Source organism: Callospermophilus lateralis, chromosome 3 (genome assembly GCF_048772815.1).
Source record: "Callospermophilus lateralis isolate mCalLat2 chromosome 3, mCalLat2.hap1, whole genome shotgun sequence".
NCBI lineage: Eukaryota > Metazoa > Chordata > Mammalia > Rodentia > Sciuridae > Callospermophilus > Callospermophilus lateralis.
Genome location: NC_135307.1, coordinates 30,669,662 through 30,687,358, shown reverse-complemented (window position 1 = coordinate 30,687,358; position 17,697 = coordinate 30,669,662). Strand labels below are relative to the sequence as shown.

Sequence of the window (17,697 nt, the reverse complement as noted above, 5' to 3'; positions counted from 1 at the left end):
AGAGCCTTATGAAGGTTGATGGGCTAGAAATGTCACGACCACATGGCTCAGCATTCACATGCTCAGGGTTAGGGGTGCTCCAGCTTGACGACAGAACTGCTGACCAAGTCTAATGGGGTCACCACCTTTCACCTCTCCTCCTCAAACCCTCCCTAACCTGCCCTACTCATCCAAAATATGAGAGAAGGGTGGAAGGAAAGAAGAAATGAGGGAAAGGAACAAGAACAAGGAAGAGGAGAAGGGATAGACAAGTGTCAGTGGCCACCAAGAATGGGAAGATGGTAGACGACACAGGAATCAGATGAAGCATGGGAAATTTCACATTAAAAGGTCACTAATAACGCCTATATTAAATCTTGACATTGAAATGAGGAGTAACACCCAGTCTTTTCTGAGAGAGGATTCCCCTAAGACCCTGGCATGATGACTACCAAAGTTGAACCCAAAGAACCCAAGTAATTAAAAAGCTGCTGCCACTGAGTCACACAATCCCCCACTTGGTGCCCAGCTGGCCTTGCTCAGCCTTACTACAGCTGTCTCCTGGCTTCACTTAAGCTCCACACTGCTGTGACAAGGCCTGAGGAACTCTGTGGTCCTCTAGTCCCTAAAAAGTTCTGGCCCCAGAGGGCAAACTGATGTGGGGCAAGCTGTCTTATCTGCCCAACAGCTGGGGAAAAACTGTCTGTCATTTTGAGATTAAAAAACCAGTCCATGTGATAATGGTTTTGTGGTATTTGCTTATACTTTTTCTAGGGAAAAGCACTTATTTGTCAGAGTAACAAGCAACCATTTTCAGGCAGCACTACCACTCCAGACGTAAGCCTGTCGCTTTGCGACTGCTCTGCAAGCCACCAGATACTTTCCCATCAACTGGAAAAAGATTTACTGATGGAATTAGAGGAAAGAATCAGCACAGTCCATGTTCAGCAGGAAGATTCTTTTATGATGGCGAATTTGATAATACACAGTTCAAGTAGGGCCTCAGTCGCTGGTCCACAGGAGACAGGAAGGCGCAGGTCTGAGACTAACTCACTCTGGGGCTCACATCCCACAGATACTCAAGCCAGGAATGGCCGCCCAATGCACCTCCCCAAAGCTCCACCCACCAGCCAGCTCAGTCAGGAACTATGTTGCTTTAATTCTTTTTTTGGCCACTGAAGATAAACTCCGCCCGATGACAGGATTTCGGCACAACAGTCTCTTTCCAGTCATGATAGGTATAAATGTCCAAGCTCTTGATGAGAAACATTCATTTGACTTCCCTTGCATGGACCAAAGACATAGAATTTTTCTTTTATGATCTGTTGAAATATTTATATATACTTTTAAAAAAACAACTAACAGTCCATTCTGTGCTCTGTTTCCCTGGAAGGTTACTCATGATTACCCCTCCAATAGCTAGAGGGGTTGTGTGTCTGGAAACAAAGAATTAAGACACTTTATGCAATAAAAATTCTAGTGCGAAACTCAGAAGCAGACGATAGGCTCAAGGGGGAGGAGGGTAGCAGGTGCTTTGATTTAGGAGCAAAAGTGCGGCCTTCCAGAATAGCCTAGTGGAAACAGAAGCATTAAGGAGCAGGAAAGGCTGCTGGGGAAGACCCAAGTCCTTTGGGACTCTCCCCAACTACAAGGGACATCACAGCACCTGAACTTGACTTCTCAGGACTGAAGACCCAACTTCTGACCTTCCATACACCCCTAAGACCCGCACAATAAGCTGGTTGGTCTCTAAAACAGGCTTAACAGGCTTAATCCAAGAATTGGGATTCAGCTCCCTGAGGGCCCAAGCAGAATTCCCTTCAGGCTGCCTCAAGTAGGCATTGCTGGGAGACCCACCAACCAGGCAGCTGGGGGGCCGGAAGGGAAAAGTCAGGAAAGGGAGGCTGCCAAGGCTTGCAGAGAAGCAGCAAAAGGCGACCAGCAACGCAGTGGCTCTGGACCTGGCTTGGCTTTGTGGGGAAGACCTGCTGCCACTGCCATCCCATACCTGTAGTGGGGACAGACTGGGGTAAGTCTTCACAGCCAGCAGCAGCCTCAATACACTCCCAAGTTCCTTTCATATGTATATGTCAATATATATATATATATATATTTATTATTTTTAGCTGAAATAAATGCAACGGATTTGGGTTCACCACCCTTTGCTTAGAGCTGCTCGGTCCCTTGCCCTGAGGGGTTTATGCCTTCGGGCCTGCCGTCAGGCTCACCCCCACAGAGGGAAAGTGGCCCAAGGATGAGGAGAGGAGAGAACACATACCACAACAGGTGACTGGGAGGAGGGCCTACCTCAATGAGACTTTTGTTTCTAACCCTGAGAACCTAAGGAATTGTGAAGGACTTGGAAAGAGGGAGCTGGGGTTAAAGGTCACCGGGCTTTTTATTGCAGTTGAAGCAGACTCGGACAGGATGGTCCCAGCCACGAGAGGGAACAGCCCGGCGGTCATGGGAGCACTCATCACAGAAGCCCTGTCCGCAGGCGCGGCAGTGGTGCTTGGAGAGCTTGATGCTGAACTCCTTGCGGCAGTTGTGGCAGTGCAGGATCTCATGATCGGGCACCCAGTAGGCAGGCCTGGCCGCGTCCTTCACCAGGCCTGCAGAGGGAAGAAAGGCGATGGTCAGGACACAACATACCCTGTACCCCAAGTCCCAACTGGCAAAAAGGCATCTTCAGATACTGGCTTGCACACAGAATCTCCTATAGTGCTTTTTTTTTTTTTTTTTTTTTTAAAACGAATCTCCCTCTTGTACTAACCAATCACCCCTACCCAACTTGTTCACTTGTTCCCACCAGTGAATGTGCTAATCATTTTTTTTTTTTGAGAGAGAGAGAGAGAATTTTAATATTTATTTTTTAGTTTTCGGCAGACACAACATCTTTGTATGTGGTGCTGAGGATCGAACCCGGGCCGCACGCATTCCAGGCGAGCGCGCTACCGCTTGAGCCACATCCCCAGCCCCTCTCCTATAGTGCTTTTAAAAAATGCAGATGCCCGGCCTCTACCCTGACCATCAGGATGAGAATCTTTGGGGTAGGGCCAAGGCACTGATATTCACTTATCTATTAAGTTCTCCAGGTGAACCTCAAGTATAGCTGCACCAAGACACACTGGAGAACTATAAAAAAAAGTACTGACTCTGAAGTGAGACCTCCTTCGAAGTCCCAGTTCTGCCGAGCACAAGTCAACTAGTGGCTGTAGGATTAACAGCGGTTACTTCACTTTTTGGCGCTTACGCATCTAACAACCCCTTCCAAGAGCTATTTATGAGGATGACAAGAAATAACATGTCTAACACACTTGCCGGGTTGGTACTCAGTGAGTGAGTCTGGGAAGCAGAGGTAGCAGGCCATTTGTGCCAAGGGCAGCCCATGCCTTTCCCAGGTGACCCTGAGGGCAGAAGCAACCTGAGCTTCAAGCCTGGACTAATCCATCTAATCCCACACCCTTGAGTCAAAACCTCATCATCTGCTCATTTTGTAGGCCACAATGTTTAAGTTTGACCCAAGCTGTTTTCATAACTGCCTACCCAGGAGACATTGGTCTTTCCCCCACAGTGTACCAAATGATCCCCAGGCCTGGCCAACCCTGCCAAAGTCCTCTACCCACTGGTGGATTTTCCCTCCTCTCCCTCCTCCCACCTTAGCTCCAAGTAGCCCTCACATCTGGATCTTAAAAGCTAAATTAATAATAGCTTGGCTACTGCAGTAAAGATAGCCACAAGTTCTTTAACTGCTTTCCATCTTGACACTCCTGTCCCCTTCCTTGAATGTAGGCAGGTTTTGACTCACTGAAACAGAGTACAGAAGATGTACCAGTTGGCAGGCCCAGGAGGCTTCTATGTCTTCAAACATTAGCTCTTAAACCCTCAAGTAACCACTTAAGTCCAACTACCACTGGATACACCACATGAAGAAGTCTTGGGGGAGTTGGGGTTGCAGAGGCACTGGATTCAATTCCCAGAGCCAATTAAAACAACTAAATAAAATAAAGATATTAAAAAAAAAAAAGTTGTCTTGGGGGAACACAGAGAGGGAGGGCCACTCTGCTGAGCCAAGCTTCCAGTCCCCTTAAGGCCCCTGTAAATCAGCTTAGACATTCCAGACCAGTCCAGCTGGGCATAATGGTGTATCCCTGCAATCCCATCAACTCAAGAGGCTAAGGCAGGAGTATTGTACATTTGGAAAAAAATAAATAAATAAAAAATAAAAATTTAAAAGGGCTGGAGATGTGGCTCAGTGGTAGAGTGCCCCTGGATTCAATCTCCTGCTACCAAAAAAAATGCTGAAATATCACATAGTAACTTTAGATAATGCCACCAGGAGCAGAATAATTACCCTTCCTGACTTCTACACCCACACAGTTTTAAGACATAAAATAGCTACTGATAGGCCTTTCATTTCAAGGTAGTGTGTTAGGCAGCAATGGAAATGTAAAGGGATGGCCTCTAGGAACAAAGAGAAAACCACTCAGAGATGCTGCAGCAGCAAGCAAATGTAAAATTATAATTGATTCCTTGATGCCCAACTCCAATCTACCTTTCAAACCTTTGAAAAATCAATGAGAACCCAGAGTACCCACAAAAACTCTCATCCCACATCCTTTACACCCCAGACAGACACTGCCAGGCCCACCTAGTGGTATGTCAATGGCTGTCACCACGGCTCCCAAGGTGTTCTGCACAGCCTCTCCCACCTTCCGAGCAATGAGTGTTCCGCCTTCATCGTCTACCTGTGCCTCAGTAACATCTGTGGGAAATGATAAAGGAAAAGATGTTGCCTTAGTCGTCTACCAAATGGAAAACTCTCAGGGCCTCAGCAGAGCTCTTTTGGATTCACCTCCTTGGACCACTGTGCTGGCCTGCAGTGATTCCAAGTGTCTGGGCTGTGGGCCAGGTCAGCCCAGACCCTGAAAGTGGTATGACAGCTATTGTCTTTTACCTCCAATCCTTTGTAACTACTTCATAACCTTCTCTTAAAGTAAGCCAGAGAGGTTCTGTAAGCATGACCTAGAACCTTCTCTAGGAAGAGGACTTAGTCGAAGCCATCTCTGATAAGAACTGCAGGCTTTGCAGGGATTAGCGGCTATGTGTGGGTTCCTTCCCTCAGAAGCACTTCCGTTGCTCATGAGTTTGGCCTCCAGTAGGCAGAAGCAATATGGTCTCTCAACCAGGTTCAAACTCCACCCCCCAGGAACAGCATTCACAGAACCCTGCTAAGGAAGAACCTAACAGAGGATCGAGAAAGTGGCTCAGAGATAGATCACTTGCCTAGCATGTGTGGGGCGCTGGGTCTTCCCCAGTACCGAAAATGGGGAAAAAAAAAAAGAGAGAGAGAGCTTAAAGGACGACTGGCTGTGCCAGCAGATCAGCTACTCTCAGAATAGTGATGTGGTTAGGAGCAGGGCTGGGGTAGCAGGAGTCCTGACCCAGTGAAAAGGAAGGAGGATGGACCCCCTCCGCCCTGGAAGCTCTCCGTCCCCACGTTACCTAACTGGACATTCCTGGAATCGTAGCAGTTGTCACACACCCTCACGGGTGCAGGCCCCCAGCCCCGCTCGGGCACTGGCCGGGTCTTAGATGAACAGCTGTCGCAGAAGCCCTCCCCACAGGCCCGGCAGTGATGCTTAGTGTCATTGTCTTTAAAGGATGTCGCACACTTGTTGCAGCTCTGTTTTAATCCAAAAACACAACAGAGAGGCAGGAATTGTACATGTCTGTCAGCTAACACAAGATAGGGGAGGTGGGAGCAAATCAGGGAGGTAGGTTGTTTCTCAGTCAGGACCCAAATTATCCAGTAATACTAGTTATCTGAACATAGAAAGGATGGGATTATTTCCTGTAAGAAGGTAATGAACTGAAGCTCTGTGCTTTCTGGCTGTGTCCTAGTGATTTATGTATCAAGCCAAGATGACCCTCAAAGACCTTTAAAAAGCTTCTTTCTCCAGATTCTATATCTATGGCCTCAAACATCTGAGCAATATTAACTGACTCTCACAGGTAAAGAAACCATAACCCACCACAAAGAAAAGACTTGCAGATAGTGGGGAATGAAACTGACCAAATTATGTGTACGTGCAAATATTTAGCAACAACTCCCATTATTAAGCATAATCATAATGCATCAATAAAAGAAGAAAATATTTGTGTAACAACACAAAAGGAAATTGGTGATCTAAGGAGAAACTGCCTCAAAGTTCCTACCCGTTCTAATACCCTTTGAGATAACTACCTGGGGGAAACTGCACCTAGTTCACAGAACCAGCTTAGTCCTGGACCAAGCAGTGGAGGAAGGATGGGCTGTACCGGGAATGAAGGGGCATCCTGTCACACCATACCAGGATTTGGGAATTGGGCCTCCAGTAGGCAGGGGCAATCTGGTCTGTCAGCCAGGAAGTCACAGCTTTGGTGGGCCCAAGACTTAGCTCAGACACAGACTGAGCCATGAAGTTCATCCCATCCAACAAGCGCTGGGCAGCATTGTTGTTGTCCTTCAGAAACCCATCAGTCTGGAATGAAAATGCAGGATCCCGTCATGCTCTGAGTGAAGGAACTGCAAGGAAGAAGGGAGGGGTCCCTGGTGCCAACCAGAACTACAACTCCTTGGCATGGAAAAATGGAGAATCCATGGCTTCTAGGCAATGCTGCACCCAACGGCACTGATTTATTCTTGTTAAATTGACCATAAGACTTGATGTGCAGCTGTTTTAACTCAGGACTTATTTTATCCCTACGGTATAGGAGGCAACACTTTGTCCATGAAGCATCTCAACCCAGGCTCAGTTAGGAATCCTTCCTCTCTAACTCCGCTAACACCTACCTACCTCTAGAAATGCTATTTCTGTGTAAGTGCAATATCTATTATGTATGTTGACTCCTGCTAGCATCCAGAACAGTTTTGGGCACACTGTACTGTACAAACTATGTTAAAACAATCAATGAGCAGACACATAAAAAGCAATGTATTCTCCTAATCCCAAAGATTATGAGAGAAGCAGCCTAAGAGTAAATTTACTAGAATAGAAACTATCTTATCATTTTACTTCCTCACTTTTAGATCATATTAAATCCTTAGGATCGCATAGCCTTGGTCATCAAAACCATCTGGCCAGCAGGGGATTAGCAAGGATGGTGGAATGTGATGGACATCATTATCCAAAGTACATGTATGAAGACTTGAATTGGGTGTCAACCTATTTTATATACAAATAGATATGAAAAATTGTGGTATATATGTGTAATAAGGGGCTGGGGATGTGGCTCAAGCAGTAGCACGCTCGCCTGGTATGCGTGCGGCCCGGGTTTGATCCTCAGCACCACATACAAACAAAGATGTTGTGTCCGCCAAAAACTAAAAAATAAATATTAAAATTCTCTCTCTCTCTCTCTCAAAAAAATATATGTGTAATAATAATTGTAATGCAAAAAAAAGTACATGTATAAAGACATGAATTGGCATGAACATACTTTATACAAAGATATGAAAAATTGTGCTCTATATGTGTAATAAGAATTGTAATACATTCTGCTGTTGTGTATTTAAAAAAAAAAAAACTCATCTGGCCAAGGATGTGGGCTCCATAAAGAAAACTATACAACAATAACAAATTTTAGTGGGCACAGAAATTGGGGGTGGGGAGTAAAGGAAAATAAGGAAATTCCCAATTTCATGTAACTGTAGGAATCAGAAAAGTTAAAGGTGGATTGGCAGGTAGAAATGGGCTATTTTAACTCTGGAATGTTCCCCAAAGGCCCATGTGTTAAAGGATGGTTTTATTGGAAGGTGGTAGGTACTTTGAGGGGTGGGGCCCAATGTGAGGTTTTAGGTTTCTTTCTCTTTGGATTCCTGGCCATGAGATAAATGGGAATTTCCCATCACAATGTACTGTACTGCCACAGGCCTGAAGCAATAGGGCCAAGTGATCAGGGACTGATTCTGAACCAGAGCAAAACTTTCTCTTTAGAAGTTGATTATCTCAGGTATTTGCCAGATAAGGAAATGTGACTAATATAGACAGCTAGTCAGTAGAAATTATACAGCAAGGGGACAACAGAGTGAAATAATTCCTTTTTGAGAAAACCACTTGTCTTTTTCCATGAAGGGAAAAGGTGTAGGATTTGTTATGATTTATGAATAATTCCAAGTGTGAATAGTGACTTTTCACTCTTTTTCCTTTTTCCTTTTTATTTTTTTTTTTTGGGGGGGGGGGCAGTGAGGAGTGGGAGGAGACAAGATCTCACCAAGTTGCCCAGGTTGACCTTAACCCCCAGGTCCAAGTAATCTTCCCAAGTAGCTAGGACTATAGGCATAGACTACACCCAGATGTGAACAGTGATTTGATGGAATGAAAGTACCAAATCACTGCCTCCTAAACAGGTCTGTTTTTCCAAAACCTTTGCATTCAATATCAAATTAAAAACAGTAAATAAAGTAAATAAAGGTCTACAAAAATTCTACTTCCTAGCATATCCTTCAAGAAAATTTCCCAGAACAAATAAATTACTTTCTTACATAAAGATGGTCACTAAAACATTTTTATTGCTCATAAAAAATTCATTAAAAAAACATAAATGTCCAAAAATAAGGGAATGGTAAATCCCAACTATAGTCTTGGACAAAATGAATTCTATCATGAGAAAAATGGAATTTAAGTCACAATCAGGCTGGGCATAGTGACACATGCCTATAGTCCTAGCTATTATAACTCAGGAGGCTGAAACAGGAAAATTGCTTGAGTCTATGAGTCTCAGACAAAGACAAGCAACACAGAAAGTTTCTGTCTCTAAATAAATTAATAAATAAACAAGCAAAAAAATAAATGAACTGCATCTATAAAAACATCTGCATATGGAAAATGAGTGAGAACATTAGAAAATAAAGCTGTATTTGCTAAAGGACAATGACAGATTAATTTTTAGCTTACTTCACTTAAAGTTGTGCTCCTACCATTTATGCAAGAAGAAATAAAAACAATTCAATAGTTGTAACAGGAAAGGCTTCCAGATCTTGCCTTTCTACAGCACTCATGTTTTGAAATTCATGGCTAACCTTCCTTCTAAACAAGCTCCACTTCTTCCTACACATGAATAACTGAACAAAACAAAAGGAAGGAGGAAAAATCAATGTAAGAGTTCTTACTCCAGGCCACACATGCACAATCTCTGTTCGCACCACTGTATCCACAGGATCTTGGTTCCCAAACCAGTACTGCCGGCTACGATAGACCACGCCACAGTTTGGACACTCGATCACATATCTAGGAGGAGGAGGATAAAGTATTATCCACTCAGGCCCTTGGGAGACAAACACCAACAAACCTTTAGTTACGTTGTTTAAACTCACCCAGACCAGGCATATTTTGCAAGACCCATCCAGGGAGAGTCGGTGGAGGCAGATGTTTTGGGCACTACGCTGACTTCCTTGCCTCTCTCATAGCAGGCCTGCAACATGGAGCACTCTGCAAGCTTATTCTAGGTACACCAGCCCCATGCCCTCTTCACTTCTCCTCTCCCCGCAACCATACTGGTTGAGGGTTTCACACCCCACTTAGCACCTAAGAAGATTTGTTTCTTTAAAGAAGCCAGTGCTCTGAGAGATAATAAAATGTGTACCCATCCCAGGTCTAAAACCTGGGCTCTAAATTACACACTTATCACAGAAAGGAAAAATACATCAAAACTAATTTAGCTGGATGCAGTCGCTCATGCCTATTATCCCAGTGATTCAGGAGGCTGACACAGGAGGATCAAATCTTTAAGGCCAGCCTCAGCAACTTTAGTGAGGCCCTAAACAACTCAGCAAGACCCTGTCTCTAAAAAATAAAAAGGGCTGGGATGTGGCTTGGTGGTAAAGCACCCCTGGATTCAATCCTCAGTACCAAAAAAAAAAAAAAAAATCAATAAATAAACATACATAATTAATAAATAAATAAAGCCATAAAGACATGTATTCTTTTGAATACAGCTGGGGAAAAGTTCCAAAGGTATTCAATTTGAATATCGAACACTTCAGGATACAGCAAAGGGCAGCCCCAAGCCAATCTTTCCAAAGGAGAAGGCATGCAAGCAAGCCTGCTGCTGGAGCAAGGAAACACTTTGAGAACTCACCTTGCAGGTATAAACTCGGTTGTCATACTGGTGAGAATACCTGCAACGGCTCTTGGCTTCGTGAGGCACTCCTTCCTTCCCGTGGTTCATGCTGTTCTTACATCCAACCCTGAGGGAAACCCCAAAACAGTCAATGAGAGAGCAAAAGGAGCCAGTGCCACTTAGAGAAAGTCCAACCCTAGCCAGGCACAGGGCGAAAAGCAGATCTTTGTTACTGGGACTCAGAGAGCAGCTGACCCTGGAAATCCAGAAGCCCTTCTGTTACACTTACAATCAACAGTGTGACAGAGATAGAGCAAGCATCTCCCTTGTATGGGGAAAAAAGAGTTTCTTTTTACAAAAACAGAACTGGTCCCTCAACAGGAATGGAGGAGCCAGAAGACACCAACTTAACCAAAGATGAAACCTGCATGGCTTTCAAGAAACTAAAAATCCAGAAAGGGTGAAATGGAAAGTTAAACCAGAACAGGCTTCCAAGATGCAAAATGCAAGCCAACCCCCAAAAGTTGGCAATGCATTAAGGGGAGGCTTAAGCCAAACAAGAAAAACTTCCAAATGACAGTGAGCTCTGCCATCCTGACAAGGCAAAAACAGAGGTCAGGACTTTGGAATTTTGCTGTGATAAAACAGAAAATTCTGGAAACCCAGTGAGGCTCAGAATGGAAAAGTGATGATCCAGAAGTGCTGAAGCCCCTCATGCTGGGTTCACAGGGAGAACAGAAAGGAAGGTAAGTAATATGGCAACTAACATTCCTCTTCCCATCCCAAACTAACTCTCCAAGATACTTCTTGGCTCTCTTTAGCCTACAATGTATAATCCAAGAGCCAAGACCTTTTTACCCAGGTCAGAGGTGGTTCAGTACCACAGCAGGTAGCCAAAAGACCAATACAGAACTGGGCTCAGGTCTCTGCCTGTAGACAGGCAAATGTTGGCAACATGGGCAGTGATCCTGATATGAGCTAAGTCCATGATGAAGGGAACTTGGGGAATATCTATAGGACATGGAGACTGCAATCTGACCTAGACACACTAGGTTCAATCCCCTGGGGTTGATCAGACAAGGCACCCAGTCTGTGATTTAATAGCCATCAACAGGTTCAATTAATACAGCGATCTTCAGATGTAGGTCCAAAGAGCAACAGCAGCATCACCTAGGAATTTATTAAAATCCAAATTCCCAGGTCCTACCTCTGACCTACTGAATCAAACTGTGGGAAAAAGAGACCAACAATCTGTTTTAACACAGTTTTCAGGTTTTTCAGATGAGTACTAAAGCTTGAGGAGCATTGTTCTAATCCCTCAGTAACAAAGAAGGGCCCATGGACTAGCTACACAGGCAATGACCTGGCCCTTGTTCCAGATGCAGAAGAATCTTGGGTCCCACCCAGACCTGCAGGTTCAGAAACAGTATTTTAACAGCTTAAGGTAATAGATATGCAGGTTGAAATTTGAGAAGTACTGCCCTAACTCAGTGCTCTCAGATTAAGCTATGTCTTTGAATCATCCAATGAGTCTTCTAAATACATCAATCTGGAGATCTTACCCCAGATCCAATAAATGAGAATTCCCAGAGGTGGGGCCCTGGCCTAAATAATTTTGAAAGTTCCCTAGAAAATTCTAGTATGTTCTAATCATTTGCCCTCACAATGAAAAGAATCAGCTAGGTTAAATATATATCACAATGTTTTGCACATGGCTTGGGCATGGGCAGGGAGGTTACTCGCATATTAGTTTAATAAATAGCAACCGATAAATAAATGATTGAAAGCCCTGGTTAAAGACACAGAAAAGGGGCTGGGGATGTGGCTCAAGCAGTAGCGCGCTCGCCTGGCATGCGTGCGGCCCCGGTTTGATCCTCAGCACCACATACAAAGATGTTGTGTCCACTGAAAACTAGAAAATGAATATTAAAGAATTCTCTCTCTCTCTTAAAAAAAAAAAAAATACACAGAGAAAAGCACAGAACCCCAAATCTTCTGTCATAAAAACTGCCCAAACCAGAAACCAGTCAACTTCACATCTACACCAGATTAGAATCTTCAGAGAAACCTTCATAACTATGTACCCTTGAAGCTCTTGCTATCTCAAAGTGTGACTCATCATGATCACCTGGAAACTTGTTGGAAATGCACGTCTTGGGCCTTGCCCTGGATGATTTTAATCAGAACCTGAAATTTAGGCAGACCCCAGGTGACTGGCACATACACTCAAGTGAATGACTACTCTAATCGTCTAGTCCCTGGAGGCGAAGCAGGACTGGCCTCACTTACCCACAGCTGAGGCACAAGGAGGAGCAGGTGAAGTACTCATCTGGAAAAAAGGAGCTGTGTGCCATCTGGTCATCAGGGATCTCACCGCTGAAACGGTCACTCAGTGCCTGCCAAGGAGGGAAGGTGACACATGAAGGTCCTCAGCAGAGAGCCTGTGCTTTGGCCCTTCCTCTTCCTGCCTTTTACTGCTAGCATATTTCTTACCAGGACCACAGGCAAGGAGGAAACACAGTAACTGCTGCTCTTTACCCTCAACCTTGACCCAACCTGTACAGTCCTCAATATAGGAAACCTTGGAAAGAACTCATTTGTGATGGCCCATTGCCTAAGAGGTAAAAAGTATGCAGACTTATGTTCTCTCCTAACTGCTGGGAGGTTATAAACTACCTCACACATTCAGTATTTTATTCAAGACCATACAAATATTGACTATCATCTTTTAGGAAGCTGGAGAAAACACTGAGGCTCAAGAGGAGAGACTCAAAGAGAATGGCTCCAGAACGCCAAGAAGTGAGCTGAGGTTCAGTTCCAACCACAGATGTCCACTTGGAGTTCACTAGACATTAGAACTATCTCAATGTAGATAATAACACATCCCTGGCCAAAAAACAAGGAAGAATTATTATAGCGTTTCACAGTTATTTATCAACTCTACTAGCCTACCAGATGGCAAATAGCCAAAGTAAATGCCAAAAAGAAAGATAAAGTATTTGAGAAGCAAATAAAATTTTATGTTGAAAGGTAGAATCCATATTTAATCCTCTGTTGCCACTCATTACTTTATATTCAAAGAATTCTTCAAACTAATTATAGCAATGGGATTTCTAGGCTTTAAGAATTATCCAGTGGATTCTGTTCAGAGTTTCTGTAGTCCCACAGTCTGAGATAGCCAGACACGATTCAGGGGAAGAGAAGGGAAAGTAGCTGAAAACAAAAGGACGAGATGTTACTTCCTTTAATGAAAAGGGCAGAAGAGGGGCTGGGGTTGTGGCTCAGCAGTAGAGCGTTTGCGAGTAGCAACCGGGGAGCACTGGGTTTGATGCTCAGCACCAGATAAAAAAATTAATAAATAAAATAAAGGTATTGTGTCCAACTACAACTTAAAATTATATATATATATATATATATATTTTTTTTTTTTAAAGGGGCAGGAGAAATTTTAAGATGAAATTTGGGAAAGGGGAAGATTAGATATTAAACTCAAGCTCAGAAGAATTCCCACTTAATGAGAACTTCTTATTTAAGATTCCTTTTCAGCTGGCTATAGTGAAACACACCTGCAATCCCAGTGACTTGCGAAGCTGAGGCAGGAAGACTGTAAGTTCAAGACCATCCTTAGCAACTTAGCAAGACCCTATCTCAAAATAAAAAGGGCTGAGGAAGTAGCTCAGTAGTAGAGTGCTCTAAGTACTACAAAAAATAAAAAAGTTTCCTTTTTCTATTTTCAATGAAGTCTTAATACCAAGAGTTGCAAACTTCAGTGCTAACAGAGGCACATGCTATCAATGCTGAGTCCAGTCAGGTCAACTCTTGTCTTAACAAGAGTAGTGGCCCATGACTCACCCAAGGGCCTTTAAATTCAGGTTCCACAAAAATAATGGGCAGGCCCATTAAACACCATCTGCTAGTGATAGCTGACCAAGTTGTAATCCTTGATTGAGATTAAGAAAAAATGGTCTCACAAATAATGATATATATTAAGTCATATCCTCCTTGGGTATAATTTTGTGAGGAATAACTTAGTAAAAGTAAAGATTTTAAGAGAACATGAATAAATTTATGAATAATGAGAATAAATGAGAAGCAGGGCTTCACCTTCTGTCCACACATGGGTCTCTTCTCTCCTACTTGTAAATGAGACCCATCCTTTAGGAATTATTTTGATCCTACCTCTTCTAATAAACCCTTCCCAACCACTGAAAACAATATTCCTCTGCCCTTTCTGAAGCCCCTTGGTACTCCACTCCCAAACTAGATATAGACAGTAGTGCAAGGTATGGGTCTATTACATGTATTTTTACCTCCAAAATAGATCATAAATGCTATGAAAGAAGTTCCCTACTTTTGTACCCTCCTCCAAATCCTAGCTTTGGTCTCCACACTCAATTCGAACCTTTAGAATGAAGTGGCCTGGCACCAAGCCCCACTTGCAAACCAACTGCTGTTCTTCCTTCCTGGTCCCAGGCTTCATCCCATTCCCATAGACCCTTCTAAGTTTAAGGCTAACTACTCCCAAACTAGCCACCCCCAATACTGGTGATTCCACCCAGGACTTCAAGCATGCTAGGCAAGTGCTCTGCCACTAAGCAACAACCCAGCCCTTTTTATTTTTCATCTTAATTCAATTTTATTTATTTAGTGGTACTGGGGACTAAACCTAGAGGCACTCTGAGTCACATCTCCTGCTCTTTTTATTTTTTTGAGAGACAAGGTCTCACTAAATTGCCAAGGTCTCAGCCTTTCAAGTAGCTGGGATTACAAGTACACATCACCACACCCAGTACATTTTTAAGTATCTCAAGGCTTGGCATTTAACAATCCACAGCAGAATTTCTCATGGTTCTTATGCCCTTAGAACTACCATCATTCTCTGCCCTAGTAACTGTTGCTTTATGTTGCCCAAGGCAACAGTAATCCTTTATGACATTGGAAAGAGAAGAGCTTTTAGACAAAGCAGCCTTATCCTTTAGACACTGGTCACCTACCCTCTCACATACTGAGTAAGAGCACAAGTATGTCACTTCTTTTACAAGTCACACACTGATAACAATGAATCCAGCTTTAGTAAGTTTCAGAAAGCCTTACAAGATTTAAAAGCACTGAGAATATAATAGTAACTGCTGAAATTTGATGTCAGTGTTTCAGACACAAGGATACGGAGAAACTGCCCACATTTTTATTTTTCTTTTTTATTAATATTTTTATTTTATAGTTGTAGTTGGACACAATACCTTTATTTCACTCATTTATTTTTTTATGTGGTGCCGAGGATCGAACCCAGGGTCCCGCACATGGGAAATGAGTGCTCTACCGCTGAGCCACAACCCCAGCCCCCTGCCCACATTTTTCTATAATCTGATTTTTCTTTTCAATTTAAAGTAGGTACCTACCACTTGATCCATATATTTTGCCAGTTCAATGCCAAACTTAGGGCTAGGGATATACCTCAGTGGTGGAGTGCATACATGAGACCCTGGATTCAATTCCCAGCACCACAGGAAAAAAAAAAAAAAAAAAAAAGTCCAAATCTCACATCATTCCATGGTGTTTCTTGGGCTCTCCCTGAGGTCCCAAAGCTGGAAGCGGAAAGCAGGGAAGGGCCTCTCCTTAGAGTGCCTGGGAAAATATTTGAGGCGAGTCTAGAAAAGGTTGCCTGGAGACCAGGTGATCTTGAACTTCAGTTGCCCTGGCAACAGTATGCCTCTTTCTATTGTACCTATAAAGGTTAGCTCCAGTTATCAAGGGATGGCAGTCAAATTCCTAATTCAAAATGACATTTCTTCTCTATGTTGCCACCTGCAACAAACATCACAATTTTATAAATATTTAATAGATGCTTCCTGATCTGAAGAAATTGGAAAGTCAATATTTCTACTTTTAATGATCAGAGACTAAAGAAGATATTACCTGAAACCTATAGGAACTCAATTTTAAAATAGTTTTCCCAGTTATTCAGAACTATAAGTACTGACAACCACAGTTTATTCAATATTAATTCCCCCATACAACTGGGACTTGAGCATCTTTCCTTTAAACAGATTAACCTGCTCAGTGAAGGTTATGTTTTATAGGTATCTTGACTGGTGGTACTGTGGATCCTGAGCAGAGGAGAAGGAAACAGCCCATCTAGAAAAAATGGTACTGGGGCCTGGAGACTACAACGTGGCTGAATGATAGAAAAAGTGATGTGTCACAGGGAACCCATTCTCAGGCAAACAGTGGCTGCAGATCTCTCCCTCTAACACACACACACACACACACACACACACACTCCAAACTTTCCATTCTTTCTTATCAATTACATTTCTAATTCCACATTTTCTGGATAACCAGAGCGGGGTTACAGCTAATGGCACAGTGCCTAGCATGTGCAAGATCTTGGGTTCAATCCCCAGCATAAAAATTTTTTTAAAATATTTAAAAACCAAACTTAAGATTTATGATATTGATAAATTTTTTGGTTTCCAACCACAGTTCCTGGCTCATAACTCCCTCCTCAAGAAGGTTATAGAAACTCCAATTTTTCTTCCCCAAGGTGAACCTCTAATCTTTCCTTGCCTATCTCTCTTCATCCTACAAATCCTCTGATCTATCCTTATCTGAGAGCAGGTCATAAGATCCTCTTCATTCCAGAGGAATCCTGCCCCATTCCCAGGAGGAAGGAATGCTGCCAAGAGAGGGCAAGAATCTGAACAGACAGGCCTTGCTGGGTTTTCCCACTTAGACTATCAGCATTAGATCATACCCTTTTTGTCCAATTACATTTCAACAGCTGCCCATGTTTAAATCAGACCCAAAAGGACACAGTTGGGAGAGCTTTGGGATGGTTGAATATGTGGATGTCTCTAGACATCCTAGAGGGTAGCTCAGGCAGAGATGGTGTGGAAGCTCTGTGCCCCTTTTCCCACTTGTACTATGCACTTCATCATTTCTATCCAGCATGGTGGAGAACGCCTCTAATCCCAGCAGCTCTGGAAAGTGAGGTAGGAGGATGGCCAGTTTATAGCCAGCCTCAACAACAACAAGGTGCTAAGCAATTACAAAATAGGGCTGGGGGGCTGGGGATGTGGCTCAAGCGGTAGCGCGCTCGCCTGGCATGTGTGCGGCCCGGGTTCGATCCTCAGCACCACGGACAAAGAAGTTGTGTCCGCCGAAAACTAAAAAATAAATATTAAAAAAAAAAAAAAATAGGGCTGGGGATGTGGCTTCGTGGTCAAGTACCTGTGAGTTCAATCCCCGGTACCAAAAAATTTAAAAAAATAGTCAGGGGAGCAGTCTTAGAGACTGAGCTCTAAGATCAGATGGGATCTTGATACTATTTCCAGGTTCAAATTGAACTGGATTATAATAAATCCAACTGGCATCTGCTCCAGAATGGATAGCTTGCTTAGTATGTGTGAACAACCACCATCTGGTATCAGAAATGATCTTTGTTGTGAGTGTGTAATACAGAAGTTGAATGAGTTGTTTTTTTCCTAGACCTAAGTATGAGTAGTTTAAAGATAGCATTAACAAAGGAATAAAATTATACTATTTGTGCACTTACATTACACTGAAATTTTCTAGAAGCATATACAATAAATTACTAATACTGGTTATCTGCAG

General features: G+C 43.2%; 1 protein-coding gene across 1 annotated transcript in view; it reads right to left on the bottom strand.

Annotated features, from left to right (window-relative positions):
- Positions 1-866: 866 nt before the first annotated feature.
- The window catches only part of Zfyve1 (zinc finger FYVE-type containing 1), a 59,090-nt gene continuing 42,259 nt past the window's right edge, over positions 867-17,697 (bottom strand). Inside the window, exons 5-12 of the mRNA XM_076849922.1 lie at positions 12,373-12,479; positions 10,102-10,210; positions 9,338-9,435; positions 9,134-9,251; positions 6,333-6,503; positions 5,485-5,665; positions 4,631-4,744; positions 867-2,591 (exon numbers count right to left, since the gene is read on the bottom strand). Coding sequence (XP_076706037.1) covers positions 2,359-2,591; positions 4,631-4,744; positions 5,485-5,665; positions 6,333-6,503; positions 9,134-9,251; positions 9,338-9,435; positions 10,102-10,210; positions 12,373-12,479 — 1,131 coding nt within the window. The 3' untranslated portion in view covers positions 867-2,358. The remainder of the gene's footprint in view (positions 2,592-4,630; positions 4,745-5,484; positions 5,666-6,332; positions 6,504-9,133; positions 9,252-9,337; positions 9,436-10,101; positions 10,211-12,372; positions 12,480-17,697) is intronic.